Here is a 19926-nt window from a genome sequence, read left to right on the forward strand (position 1 = left end):
TGGAGGATTAGCTCGAAGTAAGTGATCGAAGACTTGAAGACTCATCCCTAGAATAGGTTGTAATAGCACACACTGACATGCACCTATAGTTTTTAAGGCGGTAAGGTGAAGGAGGCGTTTGAAGGTCTTTCGGAGCACCTTAGCGATAAGGCGGGCATAAAACGTCGCCTTATTGACTAAAGCGTTCATGTATAACTTTTTTATAAAACCAATCTATTTGGCTCAAATCCTAGTTGAATCCTATTACTCATATGTTAAATAAATATTAAAGGTTCATATTCATACCAATGTAAGATATTCATTAAGAAAACAAATCAATAAAATGAATAAACTAAGTTCATCTTCATCAATCATCATAACATATTAACATATAATATAAATATATAATTATGAAAAAAAATTATAAATATAAAGAAAAGAAGACATAAAAAATACAAGCATTTATTATACTTACCTCTATGATACCAAAATGAGTGCCTAAGCCATAAGGTCATCCACTATATTTCTACTCCTGTCAAAGAAGAATGAAGCTCACCGCTACCGGAGCAAAATGGTCACCTGGATCAGTGGTTCTTCCTTGTTCCTTGATTCCTTCTCAAAGCCCTTTCTTAAAACCCTTGACAAAATCCAAACCTTGTTTGTTAATCGTGTTTTTGTTTTGTTTGTTTTGGTTATTTTTTGTGGAGTAAAGCTGATTCCATACATCTCAAGTGTTAACAAAACCATACACCTATCAATAAAAAATATATATTTGGAATCTTCATCAAGTAATTTTAAAATGTGTTTAAAAAAAAATCCTATAAGGCGCCACTTCATGTAAAGCGGAGCACTGCCTTGCCATCTCTAGACCGCATCAGTGCGTTGCCTTACCAACGCCTTAAAAACTATGCATGCACCACACTCATACATATACATGTTAGAAAGACCCTAAGTGCAACCTAAGTAGATTGGTCTCATGCTCATATTTGATAGACAATCAAAAACACAAAACAGAGACGATCCGGTACTTACCGGATTGAACCGGTAACTACCGGATAGCCTTTGTGATGAAAAATTTCTTAGATATGACCAATAGAGACCATCTGGTACCTACTGGATGGATCCGGATATTCTTCCGGTTGGTCGGATTGGTTCCGGATGAGATTTACATCTCAGATATGGCCAACAAAGGCCATCCGGTATCTACCGGATTGAACCGGTACCTACCGGATGCCTCCTGAACACCTCTAATGGCTATATTTTGGACACAAAGGTTAGTTTTATGAGTCTAACGGCTATATTGTGGGCAACGGTAACATGATCCGGTACCTACCGGTTGAGACAATTTTTTCCCGTTTGAGTTTATACTCATTCCTAAATTGGAGATACTGTTACCCAAATTAAGCCCAACCCTCTCCCATATAAATACCCCACTAATGGCTTTATTAATAACCAATTAAGTGAGCATTAAACAATCATTAGCAAAGCCATTAAGTGACAGTCAAACATTATTCTTTGAGTTCCAACTTTGTGATTAAAGCTCAAGTTCCAAGGAACTCAAGTGCTGGTTAGAAGGCTCCATCAACCTTCATATACAAAAGGAGACAACTAAGGTGCAATTTTTTATTCATTTCATATTCATAGCACGCACCGCACGAGGTAACTCAAACTTTATTCCACTTTTCTTTATTACACTTGTCTAGACTATACTTAGGCTAGTGTAGGATTCTCTTATCCAAATAAGATTGTAAGGGTGCTTCTCTACCCATAAAGGAGATTGTAAAGGTGCCTCTCTACCTATAAAGGAGATTGTGTAAAAGGTTTTCTTCCCTACCTACTGTACTGAAAGGGAGTACTAGTGGAATACCTTACAAGAGGATCTTGTAGGGAGTGGACTAGATTCGGATTGAGTCGAACCACTATAAATCTTGGTGTACCACTATAAATCTCGGTGTAGTGTGATTGTGAATTTTTATTCCGCACTAGTTTTTAATTCATAGTCACATTTGGGAATCCGATATATTCGAAAAGATTTTAATTCCACTAGTATAACCTATTCATCCCCCCTCTAGGTTATTTCATGTTTCTTCGTATTTTCATCTAATCCAATTTGGGGTGTGTAAGCACTAATTATATTAATTATCCCTTTTCCTAACACAAGTTTAATGGACATTATTTTATCACCGAATCTTTTAGCATTGTACAACATCATTTTTTATATCTTTATCTGCTACTACTCTCACCCCATTTCTATTATTGTTGTCCCTAGTATACCAAAGTCGATGGTCATCTAATTCTTTAGCATTTTTTCCTTCAATCATGTCTCTTGTATACGAGCTATGTTCGTTCTTCTTCTTCTTCTTCTTGTTACACATGTCAATTCCACACTTTTTTCCCATTAAATTTCCGATGTTCCACAATATGCTAATCTAGTCCTACGCTTTATTTTGGCCAAGTGACAGAATAAAGCTTTGAAAATCCTGGACTACCGAGAAGGTGCTCACCTGGACATGGGCTGCGGAAAGGGTGCATACTTCTCTGATCTCTCACTGAAGAATTCTGATCTTTTATTTCACTTAGCAGATGTTATGGACTCTAGTTTGCCAAAAACATTCAGCATCTAGAAGTTGATTAGAAATAGTTATCTGAAATGTCAGTCCTATTAGAGCTATTGAGTCCTTGTGGGCCATTGTTTGTTTGTTTTGTTTGATTTCTAGATGGAAGGGTAAAAATGCTATAGAAATAGTTTGTTTTGTTTGGTTTGTCTGCATTCAATTGTTCCTGATTCCCTAAAGGCCAGATTGTGCTTCTGCTTTCTTTCTCCAGGAACATGTTTCTATGAGACTGGCCACATGTGGTGCTGTCCTCATATTTGATAATTGTATTGATGATCCCATCACTTGTAGAACAAATGCTGTACTTTGATACCATGCCCAGGCCAGTTTTTTCTATCCTTAACATTTCTGTTAATCTGTTTGATTATTGTTTTCTTTGACCCTACACCATTATTCTTCCCTTGTTGAATTATTTCATCTATATGTTAATGTTTCTGGGAACCACGTAGGAAACTATTGGTTCAAAAGGATAGATTCATTTATTTATTTTTGTCATGTATCTTTATGTACAATGGATTAGAAAAAGGTGCACAAAATGTGGTGTTAGAAAGTGGTCTTCATCGAAAGATCACCAACCTATGTATTTGGCACATAACTATGATGACATACATTTACACAAAAATGTGCTGTTAGAAAGCTGTCTTTGTTGAAAGATCACCGACTTTTATACTTGGTGGAAAACTATGATCACACATTTTAACACGACTATGATGCCTTTTGTGTTTTGTAACCTTTTTATTTTTACTTTGTTTTTCTATTTTCTTTTCTCCTTTTTAATAATTAGGAGTAAAAGAATTAAAGTGTAATTATCCTAATTCTGTTTTACTATTGTGATTACACCCAAGACAATAAGAGGGAAGTGCTTTGAAAGGTGCATTACAAAGCCAGGGACAAGCCTGAGTGGGAGTGAAAGTAGTTGTGTTTCAAGATGTGTGGATCGCTACATTGAAGCCACGGGTATTATTAGCCGAGTGCTTCTGTCCCCTCCGCGCTAGAGGTTGAAATCCTTTTAAGAACTTTGTAGCTGCCATATCTCCAAGAAATTGCATCAAAGAGTGCACGTTGTGGGTTCTTATCGTTGGTGTTTATCATGAACCATGGTTCACATGGAAGTTGTTCATTTAAATCTTCAACGTGACAGGTCTTGTTATCTGATTTTTCATTGTTCTTGATTTTATTGATTAGAGAAACAGTAATAACTTTAATGTTTGGTAATTTCTTTGATGTTTGATCTTCGAACTGTATGTCATAAACTTATAGTCAGCTGATTCAGTTATATTTGCCAAACATTTGACCATCGAAAAGAACGTTATACTCTCTCTCTCTCTCTCTCTCTCTCTCCCACACACACACACAAAAAAAGGGTTTGCACGATGCCCACCCACACCACACATGTAGCTCTGTGGATCATACGGCGGTGATTCAACCCAAGATCATTGGACTTTGTATAGATGTTACCGCTATCATTTTTTCTGTGCCGAGTGGGTGAATAGGTATTAGCGTCGGATCAATTTGATGGCAGTTTTGGTAGCTTTGGGAGAACATGCTTGGTTGGTTGTGGGGATATCTTATCCTGAAACATGATTCTGGGGAAAAGAAGTAAAAGCTATAGATAGTGGGAGGCTTTATGTGATGGGAAAATCTTGTGTCAACATGTATTGGCTAAAGGAGATAAGGAGATGAAGATTCTTGAGAGTAGTATTATGCTCAAACATTGTCTTTGTCTGTCTACAAGGAAATCACCACCACCCTGGGGCCTGAACAAGTGTGATTGGGATCTGGATTGTTTAACTTTTACTGTATTTGCAAGACACAAAGAGTCGGGTGAGTGAAGTATTAAGAAGAATTAAACTATAGATAGGGCAGGAGATCATTTGGTACGAGAAATGAGTGCTTGCTTGGACGTCGTCTTAGGCATTAGAGTTTGGGAAAGAAAAATCTTAATTTTGTTCCATTCATGAATAATAACATAAACTGGATTTCATTTGAGATGTAAGATTAATATTCCCATTTTAATAAAGCGTATGAATTTCCATTCATTAACATCAACCTCGAACACAAACAACACACCTATAATCCTGTAAAGGAGATCATCTTGCCATTGTTTGAGACTCACGAATAAATCCATATACGTGGCCTCAGTGCATGTATGTGACACATCAATATTGGCACTATGTAAGGTTTCTCCAATAGATTTACTGAATGGCTTTGTAGACTTAATTGGTAAGGGAAGCCATTTATATGATAGCATTCCTTAGCCATTATATAAAATTTAAATGAAAATATTAAACCAAAAAAAAGAGAGAAATTGCTAACCAACATGGCCATAACTTGCTCCCATCAACCCATATAAGGGCATTTTGAAGAAAATGAAATACATTTTGTTATTGTCGAGAATCTGTATGAGGTTGAGCTCCGATCCTACACAAGGACATAAGGCAGAGGCCTAGAGGTGGCTTCGGGATTAGTCCTGAGACGCTCAAGTTAGAGACTCGCAGAACAGTGTTCTCACAGGAGTAATGGTGTGAACATTTTTCTTTTTACTTACCTGTTCTGTCTTTTAGGGTTCCTTCTTACAGGATTACCTCCTTCCAAGTCCTACTGCGATACGTCTTCCTATCTTTGTGGGAAATATTCCCTATTGGAGTATCTCCTCCTCCTCACGTAGTTAGAGTCCTCTCGCACCTCTATCGGTTGAGGGGGATTCAAGTCTCCCCCTTCTTCTGATCTCTGAAGTCCTGGTCATAGTGGATATCCCTTGGTTGGGTGCCACGTGTCCCTAACTTGGATGCCACGTGTCTTTGTCTCACTGGGCGACTAATTTGAGCGTATCACATTCTAAGATGATTGGTTCTTCCTACCCAACAAAAAAAGGTGACGTTTCAGTAAAACTTAGTTTCTATTATTTCTCAAATCATTTACAGAGATATATCCATGATTCCTAGTGTCCTTTGGAAACTCTTACCCCACCCCAAAAAAAAATATAATAATAATAATAATAATATGGACCATTGACAATCACCAAAATTGTTTACTCTTCTTATGGAAATGTATCTTTCAAATACTTCAATTGAATGGTGATTTATAGAAATTTATGTGTATTCATGATATGTGCATTACACAAAAAATTATTTATTTTAAAGAAAAATATAAAGTTGCGTTTAAATAAATCTAATGGCAAAGCATCATACACTACGTTAGAGATCACCCAAAAAAAAAACTACAGTAGAGATGTTTTTCCTAGCCATCCGGGCTAGATGATGGTGGTACTTCTACTCTACATGTCTTTATTTTTTAGATTAAAATTAACAAATCACTCAGAATCTCTTTTTAATTATTTTACTTGAAGTAAGGGGGAAGGGAGCGAAAACGTAGCACAATGCCCCATTTTAGCCGCCTTGGGGATGAAATCTTGGTTTATGCATTCTTTGCCTAAACTTAACCGGTGTATCTTCCACAATGACACACTATATTGTCATAGAATCATGAATTGCATCTATGGATGGGTCAATAACCTAGGTCTTCTCCTTCTGACTGGTATCTTTTTTTTTTTTTTTTTGGTATAGTGGCTGATATCTCTCACACACACATATGACTCATTCGTCCATCAACCACTAGGTTCGTATTCAAACTATCCCATCAACACCTGATTTATTCATTATCACATAACATCTTCAAGGAAGTATCCAAAGAAGCAAATGGACATTTAGAATATGGTATTTAACCTTAGCTCAATTAGAAAATGATATCTTAGGATTGGCTCAAGAAACCTAGGCTAGAGTAGAGCCATCAAATAGGAAACTTTGTCGAGCAATGTTAATGGGATTAAGATAAAAAAAACACGTAGATTTTGTCAAAAGAGGTTACAATGCCATGACCATGGGTGTTATCGGTTCTGCATGATAGCTAGACATGGCTTTTATTTATTTTTTAATCTACTATTATTTAAATATAAGAGAACGATGATATTCTATCAGAGGGTTTTGGCTAAGATTGTTCAATTATTATTTAGTGGCCGACTGATCGTAGAAGATTTAAATAAAAAAATAATATTTTCGCAACGCATAATACTGATTGCATACATTACGGACCTCCCCACCCTGCAGCGGTGAAAACCTTATGATTCACCTCCACCTTGAATAGAGAGAGAGAGAGAGAGAGAGAGAGAGAGGGCGCCTGGCCTTGGGGCACAGTTGTTCTCCAGTTACTCGAGAGTACGGGCAAAACAAAAGAAAGGGGAAGCAGGTCGCCTCCCACGTCGGCACACCCCACCGTTGCACTAGTGGGCATGCCCTTCTCTATTCTGTCATTGGAGGATCTCTCGTCCAATCACAACAATCCTTGTTACACTGGTGGTGGGTGAAGAGGGAGATCTGATTTTGTACGATCAGGGACGGCAACAGCCGACCGGCTTAATCTAACCGTTACACGTGGGATAAAACCCACTTTTATCGGGCTCTGGCTCGTTCTCGTCTGCGTGACTACTGACCCTAGCCATATATATTCATCTTATGGTGCTCCATTTTCGCTTCTCTCTCTCTCTCTCTCTCTCTCTCTCTCCTCTCTATTTGTCTTCCTGAACCCTGTCGTGTGTGAGAGATTAGAGAGACGGGAAGAAAACTGCAAGACGGAGAGAGAGAGACAAAGGGGAAGAAAGTGGAACAGAGTCGCGTCGATAGGCCGTTCGAATCTTCACAGTTGGCTCCTTTTGTTTTTTAGAAAAGAAAAATGAAAAAAAAAAGGTCTTCTTTTTCCAACTTCGCAGTTCAGTTGAGTTTCAGTTGTGTTGTTTCGCAGTAACAATTGCGTGCTTCGTACGGTCTATCAACGCTCTCTGCAACATTTTGTTGGTGCTGTGGTAGGGCAACAAACAATAAAAGCATCTGCGGCGGTGACTGGTGAGGGGAGGGGAGGGGAGGGGTGGGGGGGAAGAAAGTTCACAGCCAACAATCACGAAAAACCTAACCTGGCATATACTGTTCCTGTTCGTTATCTTATTTTGTCTTTCTTCTATCTTCCTCCATTTATTTATTTATTTTTTGCTTTCTGTCTGTTGCTCTTGTAACTCGAGATTGTGATGCTTTTCTGTGCTTGACTGTCTTTCCTCTTTCTTCTTCTATCGGCCTCTTCAAGTTTCGTTGCTTTATTGATTGCTACTTTTGATGGATGTGTTGTTGAAGTAGTTCAAGTTCATCATCAATGGAGGAGAATAGGGCTTCTGAAAGCATTGGTGACGGAGTGACTCTTCCCCCCAACAACGCTAGGGCTTCCGGAAGCATTGGTGACGGAGTGACTCATTCCCCCGATGACGCTAGGGCTTCTTACTGGCTCGATGCTTGCGAGGATATCTCTTGCGACCTTATTACTGACTTGGTCGATTTCGATTCGGTTGCTCCAGACATTGTCGATACCGCTTCTTGTCAGGCTGTTGATGCTTGTTTCTTTGGCGGGATTGATCGTATCCTTGATAGTATTAAGAGCGGATGCGGCCTGCAGCCTCTTGTGGAGAATGAGACTGTTGTTGGTAGTTCTATTGATGGTCATTCCGCATGTGAAGCTGGGCCCCAGGGTGCGACATCATATGGGGAGTTGAATCGGACGATTGTACGAGATACTCTACCGGGCGGAGCTCGGCCCCTTGGCTGGGATTCTACCGACGGAAAGAAGATCTCGTCCAATGGTTCTGCTAACGGCAATGGAGTCCTTGTTACGTCTCCTAAAGACATTGGAGGAGTCCGTAAGCGGGAGGGTCGGGATACTGATGTTAGAAGAGAAGGTAGCTTGCGTGGTGACGCAGACAGATGTATCAAAAGGCCTCGTCCTAGTGACTCCAGTGATGAGAGGGTTTTTTCTGTTAGCCGGCATGATCTGTCGAGGGTACTACGTTCAAGCAGGAAGAGGCCCCGTTGTCGGGAAGAGATTGAAAGGAGGGATACGGTTCGAAGTAGTAAGAGGGAACGTTACTGTGGCGACAGGAGGGACAACAGGGAGAGGGACAGCAGGGAGCGGGACTGGAGGGACAGAGAAAGAAGAGGTTATTGGGAGAGAGATCGAACTGGAAAGATGGTTTTTCATTCTGGTTCTTGGGAGACTGAGAATAATAGAGAGTCAAAGAGAGCCAAGGAAGAAATCCCGCAACACATTGAGAGCTCCGAGAAGAAACCCGATGAGAAGGAGGAGAAACCAGCTGAGGAGCAGGCTAGGAAGTACCAATTAGATGTTCTCGAACAGGCCAAGAATAAAAACACAATAGCTTTTCTTGAAACTGGTGCGGGAAAGACCCTCATAGCCGTTCTCCTTATCAAGAGTGTTTGCAATGATATGCTCAGAGAAAATAAGAAAATGCTGGCAATCTTTTTGGTCCCCAAAGTCCCACTTGTTTATCAGGTACGTGTGTTTCCCGACCTTTCGTCTGCTTGTGAGTTTACATTTGTTACTCAATACATTTTCCCGTGCTGCATCTTGAGTTGATATCTCACACACTTTCTAATTTCAGCAAGCAGAAGTTATTCGGGAGAGAACAGGTTACAAAGTAGGCCACTTTTGTGGCGAAATGGGTCAAGATTTCTGGGATGCCCGTAGATGGCAGCGTGAGTTTGAATCAAAACAGGTATCTTATGCGTCTTGTGCATGTGTCAGTGTTAAGCTTATTTACATGATTCCTAGTAGCTTTTACATCATAAGCATGAATCTTCACGTTATTTCATATAATGCATTTTTTCTAATTCATTATGGGAGTTAAATATATGGATTCTCCTTTATGTAATGGTGATCTAAGTGCTTTGAATTATCCTGGCTGTAAGCAATCTCTTCCTCTGAATCCAGAACCTCTCCAAAGCTAAGAGTGCTCAAATCCGGACAGTGGTGAACTAAAAGTAACCTTGAGAATAGATACCAATTCCTACAGTGAAAAACATTTCCTTCAAATTCTTGAGTATACATATCTCTAGTATGGTGGTATCACAATTTCCAACCTCATCGGACTACCATTGCTATTTCATATAGAGTTGGCGCTCTTTGCAAGTGGCAGTTTGTGGCCAATCAGTTTACTTATGTTGCGGTTGTCATTCATAGCACTTTTGTTTTTTGCGATTCAGAATGTCGTAAGTTGGGCATTGGTTATCCAAAGATAAAAAACGAATCCTAAAACTATTAAAATGGATGATTTTAAAGGTTTCTAAGGTTACTTAATGAAACATTGCCGGTATTGGTGTCTTGTACCTGCATGCGATAGAGAGAGATCATGCTTGTCTTGACTCATTTTCCCATGTAACTATAGCCACTTCTTTCTTTTGCAGGTTCTAGTAATGACCGCTCAAATTTTATTGAACATTCTCCGGCACAGCATTATCAAAATGGAAGCCATTCATCTCCTCATTTTGGACGAGTGCCATCATGCTGTGAAGAAACATCCATATTCGTTAGTGATGTCTGAGTTCTATCATACAACTCCAAAGGAGAAGAGACCAGCTGTTTTCGGGATGACAGCCTCTCCTGTCAATTTGAAGGGTATGTTTCCATTGTGGGGTTGGCTTGATGTCTCTTGTCTCTCTTCCTTATACCTCCTTTCACCTTCTTTACTTCACTGTGCTTTTTGCCCAAAAAAATTGTGATTACCGTTCTATTCATCTTGTCTACCAGGAATCTCTAGTTTCTGTTCTTGGTTATTTTCCTCTTGTATATACATATCTTTTCCACCCCTTTCTTCTTCATCCCCCTGGCCCAAAAAAATTAGTTTTTTTTATTAGGTGATTGCTAATTCTTCCGAGTGCAGGTGTTTCCAGCCAAGAGGATTGTGCTATTAAGATTCGTAATCTTGAAAGCAAGCTGGATTCCGTAGTTTGTACAATAAAAGACCGTAAAGAGCTGGAGAAATATGTCCCAACGCCTTCAGAAATTGTGGTTGAATATGACAAAGCAGCTACATTGTGCTCCCTTCATGAACAAATAAAACAAATGGAACAGGCGGTTGAAGAAGCTGCCCATGCAAGTTCCAGAAGAAGCAAATGGCAATTTATGGGGGCTAGAGATGCTGGGGCAAAAGAAGAGCTACGCCTTGTTTATGGTGTTTCTGAAAGAACGGAAAGTGATGGAGCCGCTAATCTAATTCAGAAGTTGAGGGCCATAAACTATGCTTTGGGAGAATTGGGACAGTGGTGTGCTTATAAGGTACTCTCTGGTAATAAATCTTGTTGCATTTGTGTCCTTTTAGAACATAAGTGTAAGTAGTCTTCATCCATTTTCTTCAGGTTGCACATTCATTTTTGATGGCCTTACAAAATGATGAAAGGGCAAATTACCAGCTTGATGTGAAGTTTCAAGAATCGTACTTGAGTAAAGTTGTATCTCTTTTACAATGTCACTTGTCTGAGGGAGCAGTTTCTCATAGGGATGCAAAAAATATAAAAACAGAGAGTGATGGTGCTCTGGAGGGGGCTAGCATTGATGAGATTGAGGAGGGGGAGCTCCCTGACAGTCATGGTGAGTACTATTAATTTTGGCACTAATCTAGTTAATCAAATTAGTTTCTTTTTAAGAAGAATTAGTATTTGATGCTTTTCATGTATCAAAGTGTATCCAGTTGAACTATGTATCTTCTTTATTAGCATAGATAAACTGATAACGAGTTGTATTAGTGACTTCCATGGTCCTATTGAGCTATGTCTTTATTATGTGACAAATGCACCAAATTTGTTTATTGATTTATGGAGGAGGACATAAGCTTGAGATTTAATGACAGATTGTACACAGAAGAGACACTAAAATGGATACTGTAATGTGCGGCTTTTTCTGATAAAATACATGTTGTGGTAAGATTAAAGAAATGTGTGAGTGGTTTCTCTTGTAGATGCTGCACTATTAAAGCATTGTCAGTAAAAGATTATCATGTTTTTAGAATCGTAATAAATATGCTAGTGGGGCCAAAGTCATTTGAATAGAGGACAAAACGTTTCCATATATTACTTGATTGAAGCATCGTGTTTAGATAACTTAATTGAACGAGGGAAAATATTGCTTTTGATTTACTTGCTTTCCTTTGATTTGTGGTGTCCTTCGCATACTTTCGTTGCCAGAGAAATTGTTTTCTTTTACTGCGAATGGTCTATGAACAATGGGATGACCTTTCGATGTACTCATGAAGCAATAGTTATATTGGAATTGTGGGACTGCATCAAATGCATTCAATGGGTTAATTGGAATTGTTGAACTGGGATCAAACTCACTCGATGTGACCAAAGTTGAAAGAGAAACAGGTTATTGGTCCTCTTGTGCTTCCTCGTGGGTTCCTAGCTGACTTCTGTTCACCACATTGTTTAATTTTCCTTTTGTTGTGAAGCTGTTCCAGTAAAGCCTCTGAAAAACCTTTGATCATGACTTATGCTTCATCATTTTAGATTAAGAAAACCACAAAGAATCTCATTGTGTTTGATTGAGAACACCCAATACCAGTCATCCCTCTCTTTGCATCTAGCCTTGACATATTTCTCCTCCCCCCGCCCCCCCTTTTTTTTCCATTTTTTCTTTCTGCATGGTGTTGGAACTAGCTGACATGTTTTCCATATTGACAAACTGCATATTATTTAGTTGTTTCTGGTGGAGAGCATGTGGATGTGATAATTGGAGCAGCTGTAGCAGATGGGAAAGTGACTCCAAAAGTGCAGTCGTTGATCAAAATTCTTCTCAAGTATCAATATACAGAAGATTTTCGTGCAATCATTTTTGTAGAGCGGGTTGTTGCTGCCTTGGTTCTTCCTAAGGTTGGGATAAGAATGCCTATACATGTGATGTCTACTGTGTGTCATGTATTTCTTGATTCTTTTGTTCCTTCCATCAAGTGGTCTTATTAGGATGATGCATTATCTCCTGTCATGTGTATAGGTTTTTGCCGAGCTTCCATCTCTAAGTTTTGTTAAGTGTGCAAGTCTGATTGGGCACAACAATAGTCAAGAAATGCGTACATGCCAGATGCAGGACACAATCAACAAGTTTCGTGATGGTCGAGTATGTTTAGAATTTAAAATCAAAGTCAACCCTGTTACTGCCATGGGTTAGTAAGTTAGTCTTCCTTAAAAGACTGAATGTATCTGATTTGCAGGTGACATTGTTGGTGGCCACTAGTGTTGCCGAAGAAGGGCTAGATATTCGGCAATGCAATGTTGTCATTCGCTTTGACCTTGCAAAAACTGTTTTGGCATACATTCAGTCTAGAGGTCGTGCAAGGAAGCCAGGGTCTGATTACATTTTGATGGTCGAGAGGTAATACTGATGGTCCACATGTTGGACCATCTTAACTATCTTAAGAGTTTTGAACTAATTGTGGACGTGAGTAATCTGATTCAAACTTATCTTCTCAGGGGAAATTTATCACATGAGACATTCCTAAGAAATGCTCGGAACAGTGAGGAGAGATTGCGTCAGGAGGCTATAGAGAGAACTGACCTAAGTCACCTGAAGGGTACTTCAAAATTAAATTCAGTGGATACGGCACCAGGAACAGTGTATCAGGTGGAGTCAACTGGTGCTGTTGTGAGCCTGAATTCTTCAGTTGGACTCATCCATTTCTACTGCTCCCAGCTGCCTAGTGACAGGTACCCTTCATTCTGTCATGTGATGTTAAAAGACACAGGAAGAATGAATTTGTCATCCTCTGGTGGGCCATTTTAGCACAAGTCACTAGTTGATGATATCAGTTTTAAGAGAATTGCACATAACATTTCACACATTTTTCTTATTGAAGTCTCCCTCCTGTATACAGATATTCAATTCTTCGTCCTGAGTTTATCATGGAGCGGCATGAGAAGCCTGGTGGCTCCACAGAATATTCATGCAAGCTTCAGCTTCCCTGTAATGCACCTTTTGAAAAGCTCGAGGGTCCTTTATGTAGTTCAATGCGCCTTGCACAACAGGCATGCTATTCTATCATAAAGCCTCATTAAAAATCTGGTTCTCTATGATATCATCTCCTCTATGTTCTTATCCAAGATTTTTCTTAATTACCAGGCTGTTTGTTTGGCTGCCTGCAAGAAACTTCATGAGATGGGGGCATTCACTGACATGCTCTTGCCAGACAAGGGAAGTGGGGAAGAAGGAGAAAAGGTTAACCAGAATGATGAGGGTGACCCTCTCCCTGGAACTGCAAGGCATAGAGAGTTCTATCCTGAAGGTGTGGCTGATATTCTACGGGTAAGGTCTTTTTTGCACATGGAGGGTTACTGTATCATTGTTTCTGACTGGAGCCAACAATACTGAACAGAGTTTGTACTTGCTAGATTTCAGTTGTGTACATAGATGTGCTTTGTACTGCTTTCACTGTGGCATGTCCCTTCGTATGCCTTTTGTGGATCTGAGTGCTTTTGTATGAAGCTTCTTTGTGATCTATGGTGTAATATCATGCTCTTAGTGTTTTTGTTTATATCCTGAGAGTTGCTCCTCACTGCTATCTGCACGTCTAAGCTTGTGTAATAGTATATACATGGTATCCAAGTACTTTCTTATGAATATTGAATTGAATTTCTCATCATGGAAATTGTTTTCTATTCTATCATTGCTGTGCAGTGTCAATAGTCTGCTATTTAAATGTTAATAATTGAGGTTTATTAGAGAGCAGCTCTTGAAATCATGTCAGAATTATTGGTCTCATTTTTGTTGTGTTTTGTTATTTTTCTCAATCTGGTGGGCCTGTTTGTGATAATTGTTTTCCATTTCCATACACATTACTTCACATGGACTCAATGTGTCCTTCTGTGGCCCAGAAGCTGGGCCTCAACTAGGCTTCCTGGGCCCATGTCTAGGCTTTATCATGCTAACTGTCCCAAGGTCTGCATGCGTTCTTTATATATTTCATTACTATGAAAATACTAAATCGGTGGCCAGCCAATCTAAGTGGATTGGCAATCCAACTGAGTGGATTATCAAGTATTTTTTTTTTTTGGGGGGGGGGGGGGGAAGCTGTGTAGAAGTGGATTATCAAGTCAATCAACAACTCAGCCTTATCCTAGCCAAATGGGGTCGGCTACGTGGATATTTTTTTTCCCAATCAGCTCTATTCGGAGCCATACTTGTTATTAGGCTTAAGCTATGCATGTCTTTCATCACCACTTCTCCTAGTCATTTTAGGCTTACCACTTTTCATGCTCCTACAATCTGAATCAAATTCCCCTTCTGTACTGGCACACTCAAAAGGTTTCCATTGCACATGTCCATGCCATCTCAAATGACTTTCTTGCAACTTACCATATATTAGGGCTACTCTTAGATTAGCTATAATATGTTCATTCCTTATTTTCTCTTTTCTAGTTTTACTACTTATTCATCTCAATACCTCACTTCAGCTAAACTAAGTTTGTTTTCGTCACTGCCTAGCATTCAGTTCCATACAAGGTTCCAGGTTTTTGTTTCGAGTATGGTTTTGACCATGCTCGAAAATGAAATTCAGTTGAAACTTTTCAGTTTCAGGGGATGGTTTCGAGGTCCAAATGGCTGAAGTAGGCCTCGAAACTTCCAGAAAACACTATTTTAGGCCCTCTAAACATAATACTGGAATCCTTAGATTGTTAAATAAACACCCTAAATGGTAGTTTTAACTTCAGACCCTTGGTTGGCAGTATACGTTGTATGCTGTTGTGTACATTCTCTATATGGCCTACTCCACACAAAATTTAGTACTACACAGTTAATACCATTAAAACAACTAAAATGTGCATTGGGAATGAACAAACATAAAATTATGTACCATTTCATAATTATCAATGTTATACTTGTTCCATGCTTGTATGAGAGTGATTTGGCCGAAAATCACAAAAAAAACCAAGTTTCCACAAACCATAGAGTTGAAACCAGCGAAAACCAATGAAATGGGTACATTTCGTTCAAAACTTTACATTCTATATTGATGGTTTCGAAACAATACCGTAACCTCACTTCAAAATTTCGTCGAACAATGAGCTTTTTACTGAAACCTTGCACTTTTTACATATTGCATAGAGCTTCATTTCAGTATCTTGCAAAACCGAAATATTTTGGCTCAACCTTGAACATTGGCTCCAAAATTCCTTGTTGGCCTTACAATTGTCCTATAAAATTTTCATTTGAGTTTTAAAGGAATACATTAATCACACAACACTCTGAACGCTCCTCAACTTCAGCCACCCTACTCTGATTCTTTGTACAACATCATCCTCTAGTTCTCCTTCATTATTTATGATTGAATGTAAATACTTAAAATTTTCATTTTGTGGTATCTCTCTGTCATCAATTTTCACCATTCCGCTTTTAATACTATTGTTACTAAAGTTACAAACCTTATACTATGTTTATGGCTACTTATCCTAAAACCTTTTGTTTACAAGGTTTATCTCCGTAATTCCAATTTTGCATGCCCTATTATTGTTTCATCCATCAAAACAATATCATCAGCAAAAAGCATACAACTCTCTAAGGGATCTGATCTTGATTGTCTCTAGTATGCTCATCTATGATTAGCACAAAAAAATGTGGGCTTAAAGTTGATCCTTGATGTAATCCAATTGTAATTGGGAATTTGCTTCCCTCTCCCCCCCACCATTCTTTCGCTAGTCACTATTCCATTTTGCATATCTTTGACTATGTGCAAATATTTACTCAAAATGCTTTTATTATCTAACACTTGCCATATTATCTCTCTAGGGACTTATCATATGCTTTTTCTAAGTAAATAAAATACCATACAAAGATCTTTCTTTCATTCTCTAAAGCTTTCCTTTAGTCCCCTAAGAAAATAAATTCCTTATGTAGTTAATCTTCCTAGCATAAAACCAAATTGGTTATCTGATATATTAGTTTCTCGTTTCATGCGGGTTTCTATTACTCTCTCCCATAGTTCATTATATGGCTCATAAGTTGTATTCCTTTATAGTTGTTACAACTTTGTATTGCCTTTATTTTTGTAAATTGGAACCGCAATGCTTCTCCATTCATTTGGAATTTGTTGTGTTCATAATCTTATTGAACAACGTAGTTAGCCAAGTTATTCCATAAAATTTTAAGCTGTTCCACACCTCTACTGGGATACCATTTGGACCAACCGTTTATCTATATCATCTTCTTTAAAGTTTCCTTTACTTTAGATGTTCTGGTCTTCTGTATATATCTAAGATTTGTGTTTTCTTGATGGTTATTAGAACTTTTTATGATGTTACACTTGTATTGTTTTCATTTAGAAAGTTGTGTTGTTGTAGAAATAGTTTTTCCATCTCTCTTTAATCTCCTCATCACTATTAATACATTATCTTCACTATTAATGCATCTAAAATGATTGAGATCTCTACTTGTGCTTTCCCTCATTTTCCCTAGTTTATAAATCCTCCCTCTTTTGTGTCTAAATTGTTGTAGAGATCTTTATATTTCTTAGTCCATGCTTTCCTTCGTAATGAAAATCTTAACGAAGTGCAGTTTACGGATCGTAACACAGGCATCCAAGCCATGCTAAATCGGGTTGACCGTATAATTTTAATAGATACATGGGATAAGTCCCGCTCCAGAATTAGGGCAGCCATTAGGATGCCAAAGGCCCGATATCAGAAGTTAGCGTCTTAGCTAGGTGCCGGCACCCAACTGGTCCATATCATTTTTGAGCAAATTTATATTTTTTTCTTAAATCCTCCTTATTATTAGTCATTTGCCAAGATTTAAAACTAGATCTTTTAGCTTTAATGGCTGCCTTAGCTTTCTCAAACCACCACCAAATTTCCCTAGATGAATGTCACTTTTTTTAGATTCACCTAAAATATCTGTAGCTACATTTTTAATATAGGTAGACATCTCGTTCCACATCATTAGGGGTGCCAACGGTCCGGGTTGGTGCGGTTTCGGTCCGATTTCTGTTGGTTCCACCGGTTTCGATGTGACTTTGGAACTCACCGAAACCGCCCCATTAAGGATTTATCGGTTTCGGTCCGGTGTCGGCTTCGGTGCGGTTTGGGTTTGGGTTGGTACCGGTTTGGATTTATCAGGTTCATTTCGGTTTGGATTGGTTTTTTAAATCGGTATGGAGCCATTAGGAAACCGACAGATAATTGAAAAAAAAAAATGAACACGGGCCTCATCCTTTGGAGTTTGGGTGGGTATGACTTCATCCTTTGGAACTCATCCTTCGCCCTACCCCTTTGGGCCGGTATGGACCTGTTCATAGGATTTTTATTTATTTTTTACATTGTGAGCATGTATAGTGTATACCAATATTTAGTGGACAAATATAATTAAAACACAACTATTACTGAATTACGGTGGAAAAAGATCAACCAAATAAGGCAGTAAAAGTATGAAAATCCAAGTATCCAACAGTAAATAGGAATTTCCATACATGAAAAACCAAGTCATGAAAAAAGGAATTCCTGTACATGAAAACCTAATAATTTATCAAGCACAAAACATAGATCAAAACATCAAGACATCAAGTCATCAAACTATAAAGTATTAAACTATCAAAGTACCAAATATTCAAATCATTCAATCAACCACGGACCACCTAAAAATTAAAATGATTCAATCACGGAATCACCCACCTAAAATAGAGATAGTGTGCCAATAACTAATGCAAGTCAAAGTATCAAACAAACCATAGAACATCCACCTAAAACATTCAAAGAGTATTTAATATTACATCAAAATATCAAATGACTATCTTCTTTCTCAAAATATTTTAATATTCCCTTAAAATATTGCAGCCCTTTGTCCTCCAAAATGATGTGTTGAGTAGTTACTCTTAAGACCACAAGTGTGTCCTACACTCTTACCATTCCAAGAAACTGCAACCAAAAGTGAAAGAAGATTTAAGACAACATAGTGACACTGTCAAAACATAAATTATGAAATACGTGCAAATGTAAACTACGGTATACCTATTCAATAAGATTGAGCTTATCCTTCTCTAGGAGTAGGACCAGCTGAAGAACTAGCTACTGCACCTCTCTCATTTTCAATGTGCAATAGTTCCAGTACATTTCTAAGTGCATTATCCACATCAGTGGGATCATCAAAAGGCTCAGCTACATACAAAGTAAAATAAGACACTAATTAACTAATTAAGACAATTAAAAATGAAAAATATACTGAATGAAAAATTACCTCTGAAGTCTATATCAAACATCCAATCCCGAAGGCATATTAATGCTTCAGCATTGGTAGGTAGGAGTTTGCTCCGATATTTATCAATAACACGGCCCCCTGCGCTAAAAGCCGACTCTGAAGCAACTGTGGAAACTGGTATAGCCAAGACATCACGAGCCATTCGAGCCACATCTGGATACCTTGACCCATTTGCTTTCCAGAATGCCAACATATCATACTCATCATATTCATTATCATTGAATGGGACCTTGGGTTCATCTAGATATATATCCAATTGAGATTTATTTCCATTATCCATCTCAGCAAGCTCGGATACCATAAATTCCTATGAAAATTGAGAAATAGTCGAAATATGAATCATTAATAAGATTAGCAATGAATGTTGAAAACTTGTATTAAAAAATAAATCAAAATTACTATCAGAATGTAAATTTACTTACAAATCTTGTTCTAGATCTCCCAGGACGATGGGCAAGTGTAGGAACATCATAGTCACTTGGTTGCATACTCTTGTACTCATCAAACAATTGATATAAAGAATTCCTCACATTGTTGCACATTGTAGATGCATTTAAGTCCAGATTGCAAAGCTTAGAAAATGCCCAAGTCACAAAACTAAGTTTATATCGAGGATCAAACACCAAAGCAATGGCCAAAATTGGACTATATTCACTCCAATATTTGTCAAATTTTTTCTTCATTTCCACTGCCATTGGCTTCATAAAGTTGAGCCCACGTGATACCTCTTCTAATAAACTTTTGTGAATCTCCCAAACATTTTCAAAATATAAATTTGCTGTGGGATACTTGGAACCAGAAAGCAAAACAGTAATTGCATAGAAGGGATACAAAAAACTCGTTAATCTCTCAATCTTCAACCATTGTTCAGAACTAGGACAAGTTTTAAAGTTGTCATCCACTAGTCCAAGGTTCTCAAATGCTTTATAATAAAATAATGCAGAATCAAGCATGAGATAGGTTGAGTTCCACCTTGTGGAGACATCAGCACGTAAGCCCTTATTACTTTGTAATCCCAATTGCTTACAAATTTCTAAGAATTTTACTTTTCTTGCATGTGATCCTTTCACATAGGCTATACTAGATCGCACCAACACCACAGAGTCATCAATGTGTTTCAATCCATCTTGTACAATAAGATTGAGAATATGTGCACAACACCTATTATGAAAGTGTAATCCTCTACATAAAAGAGCATTCTTCAAAT

At 38.3% G+C, this 19926-nt stretch overlaps 1 protein-coding gene and 2 long non-coding RNA genes across 4 annotated transcripts in view; 2 read left to right on the plus strand and 1 right to left on the minus strand.

Annotated features, from left to right (window-relative positions):
• Positions 1-778: 778 nt before the first annotated feature.
• On the plus strand, positions 779-2937 carry LOC122077508. Its single transcript, XR_006139811.1, has 2 exons — positions 779-2505; positions 2806-2937. It is a non-coding gene; the product is annotated as an uncharacterized LOC122077508 (long non-coding RNA).
• Positions 2938-7502: 4565 nt separating this feature from the next.
• Positions 7503-19926, plus strand: part of LOC122076205 (endoribonuclease Dicer homolog 1) — a 29387-nt gene continuing 16963 nt past the window's right edge. Inside the window, exons 1-12 of one of the 2 annotated variants that reach the window (XM_042641527.1) lie at positions 7503-7578; positions 7775-8981; positions 9091-9204; positions 9893-10103; positions 10369-10763; positions 10844-11075; positions 12180-12352; positions 12474-12596; positions 12691-12851; positions 12950-13183; positions 13351-13501; positions 13596-13778. In XM_042641527.1, coding sequence (XP_042497461.1) covers positions 7794-8981; positions 9091-9204; positions 9893-10103; positions 10369-10763; positions 10844-11075; positions 12180-12352; positions 12474-12596; positions 12691-12851; positions 12950-13183; positions 13351-13501; positions 13596-13778 — 3165 coding nt within the window. In that variant the 5' untranslated portion in view covers positions 7503-7578; positions 7775-7793. The remainder of the gene's footprint in view (positions 7579-7774; positions 8982-9090; positions 9205-9892; positions 10104-10368; positions 10764-10843; positions 11076-12179; positions 12353-12473; positions 12597-12690; positions 12852-12949; positions 13184-13350; positions 13502-13595; positions 13779-19926) is intronic. The other variant, XM_042641526.1, reaches the window with a different exon arrangement.
• On the minus strand, positions 18025-18904 carry LOC122076206. Its single transcript, XR_006139459.1, has 3 exons — positions 18699-18904; positions 18473-18619; positions 18025-18379 (listed from the first exon to the last, which is right to left on the minus strand). It is a non-coding gene; the product is annotated as an uncharacterized LOC122076206 (long non-coding RNA).

Source organism: Macadamia integrifolia, chromosome 4 (genome assembly GCF_013358625.1).
Source record: "Macadamia integrifolia cultivar HAES 741 chromosome 4, SCU_Mint_v3, whole genome shotgun sequence".
NCBI classification, from domain to species: Eukaryota; Viridiplantae; Streptophyta; class Magnoliopsida; order Proteales; family Proteaceae; genus Macadamia; species Macadamia integrifolia.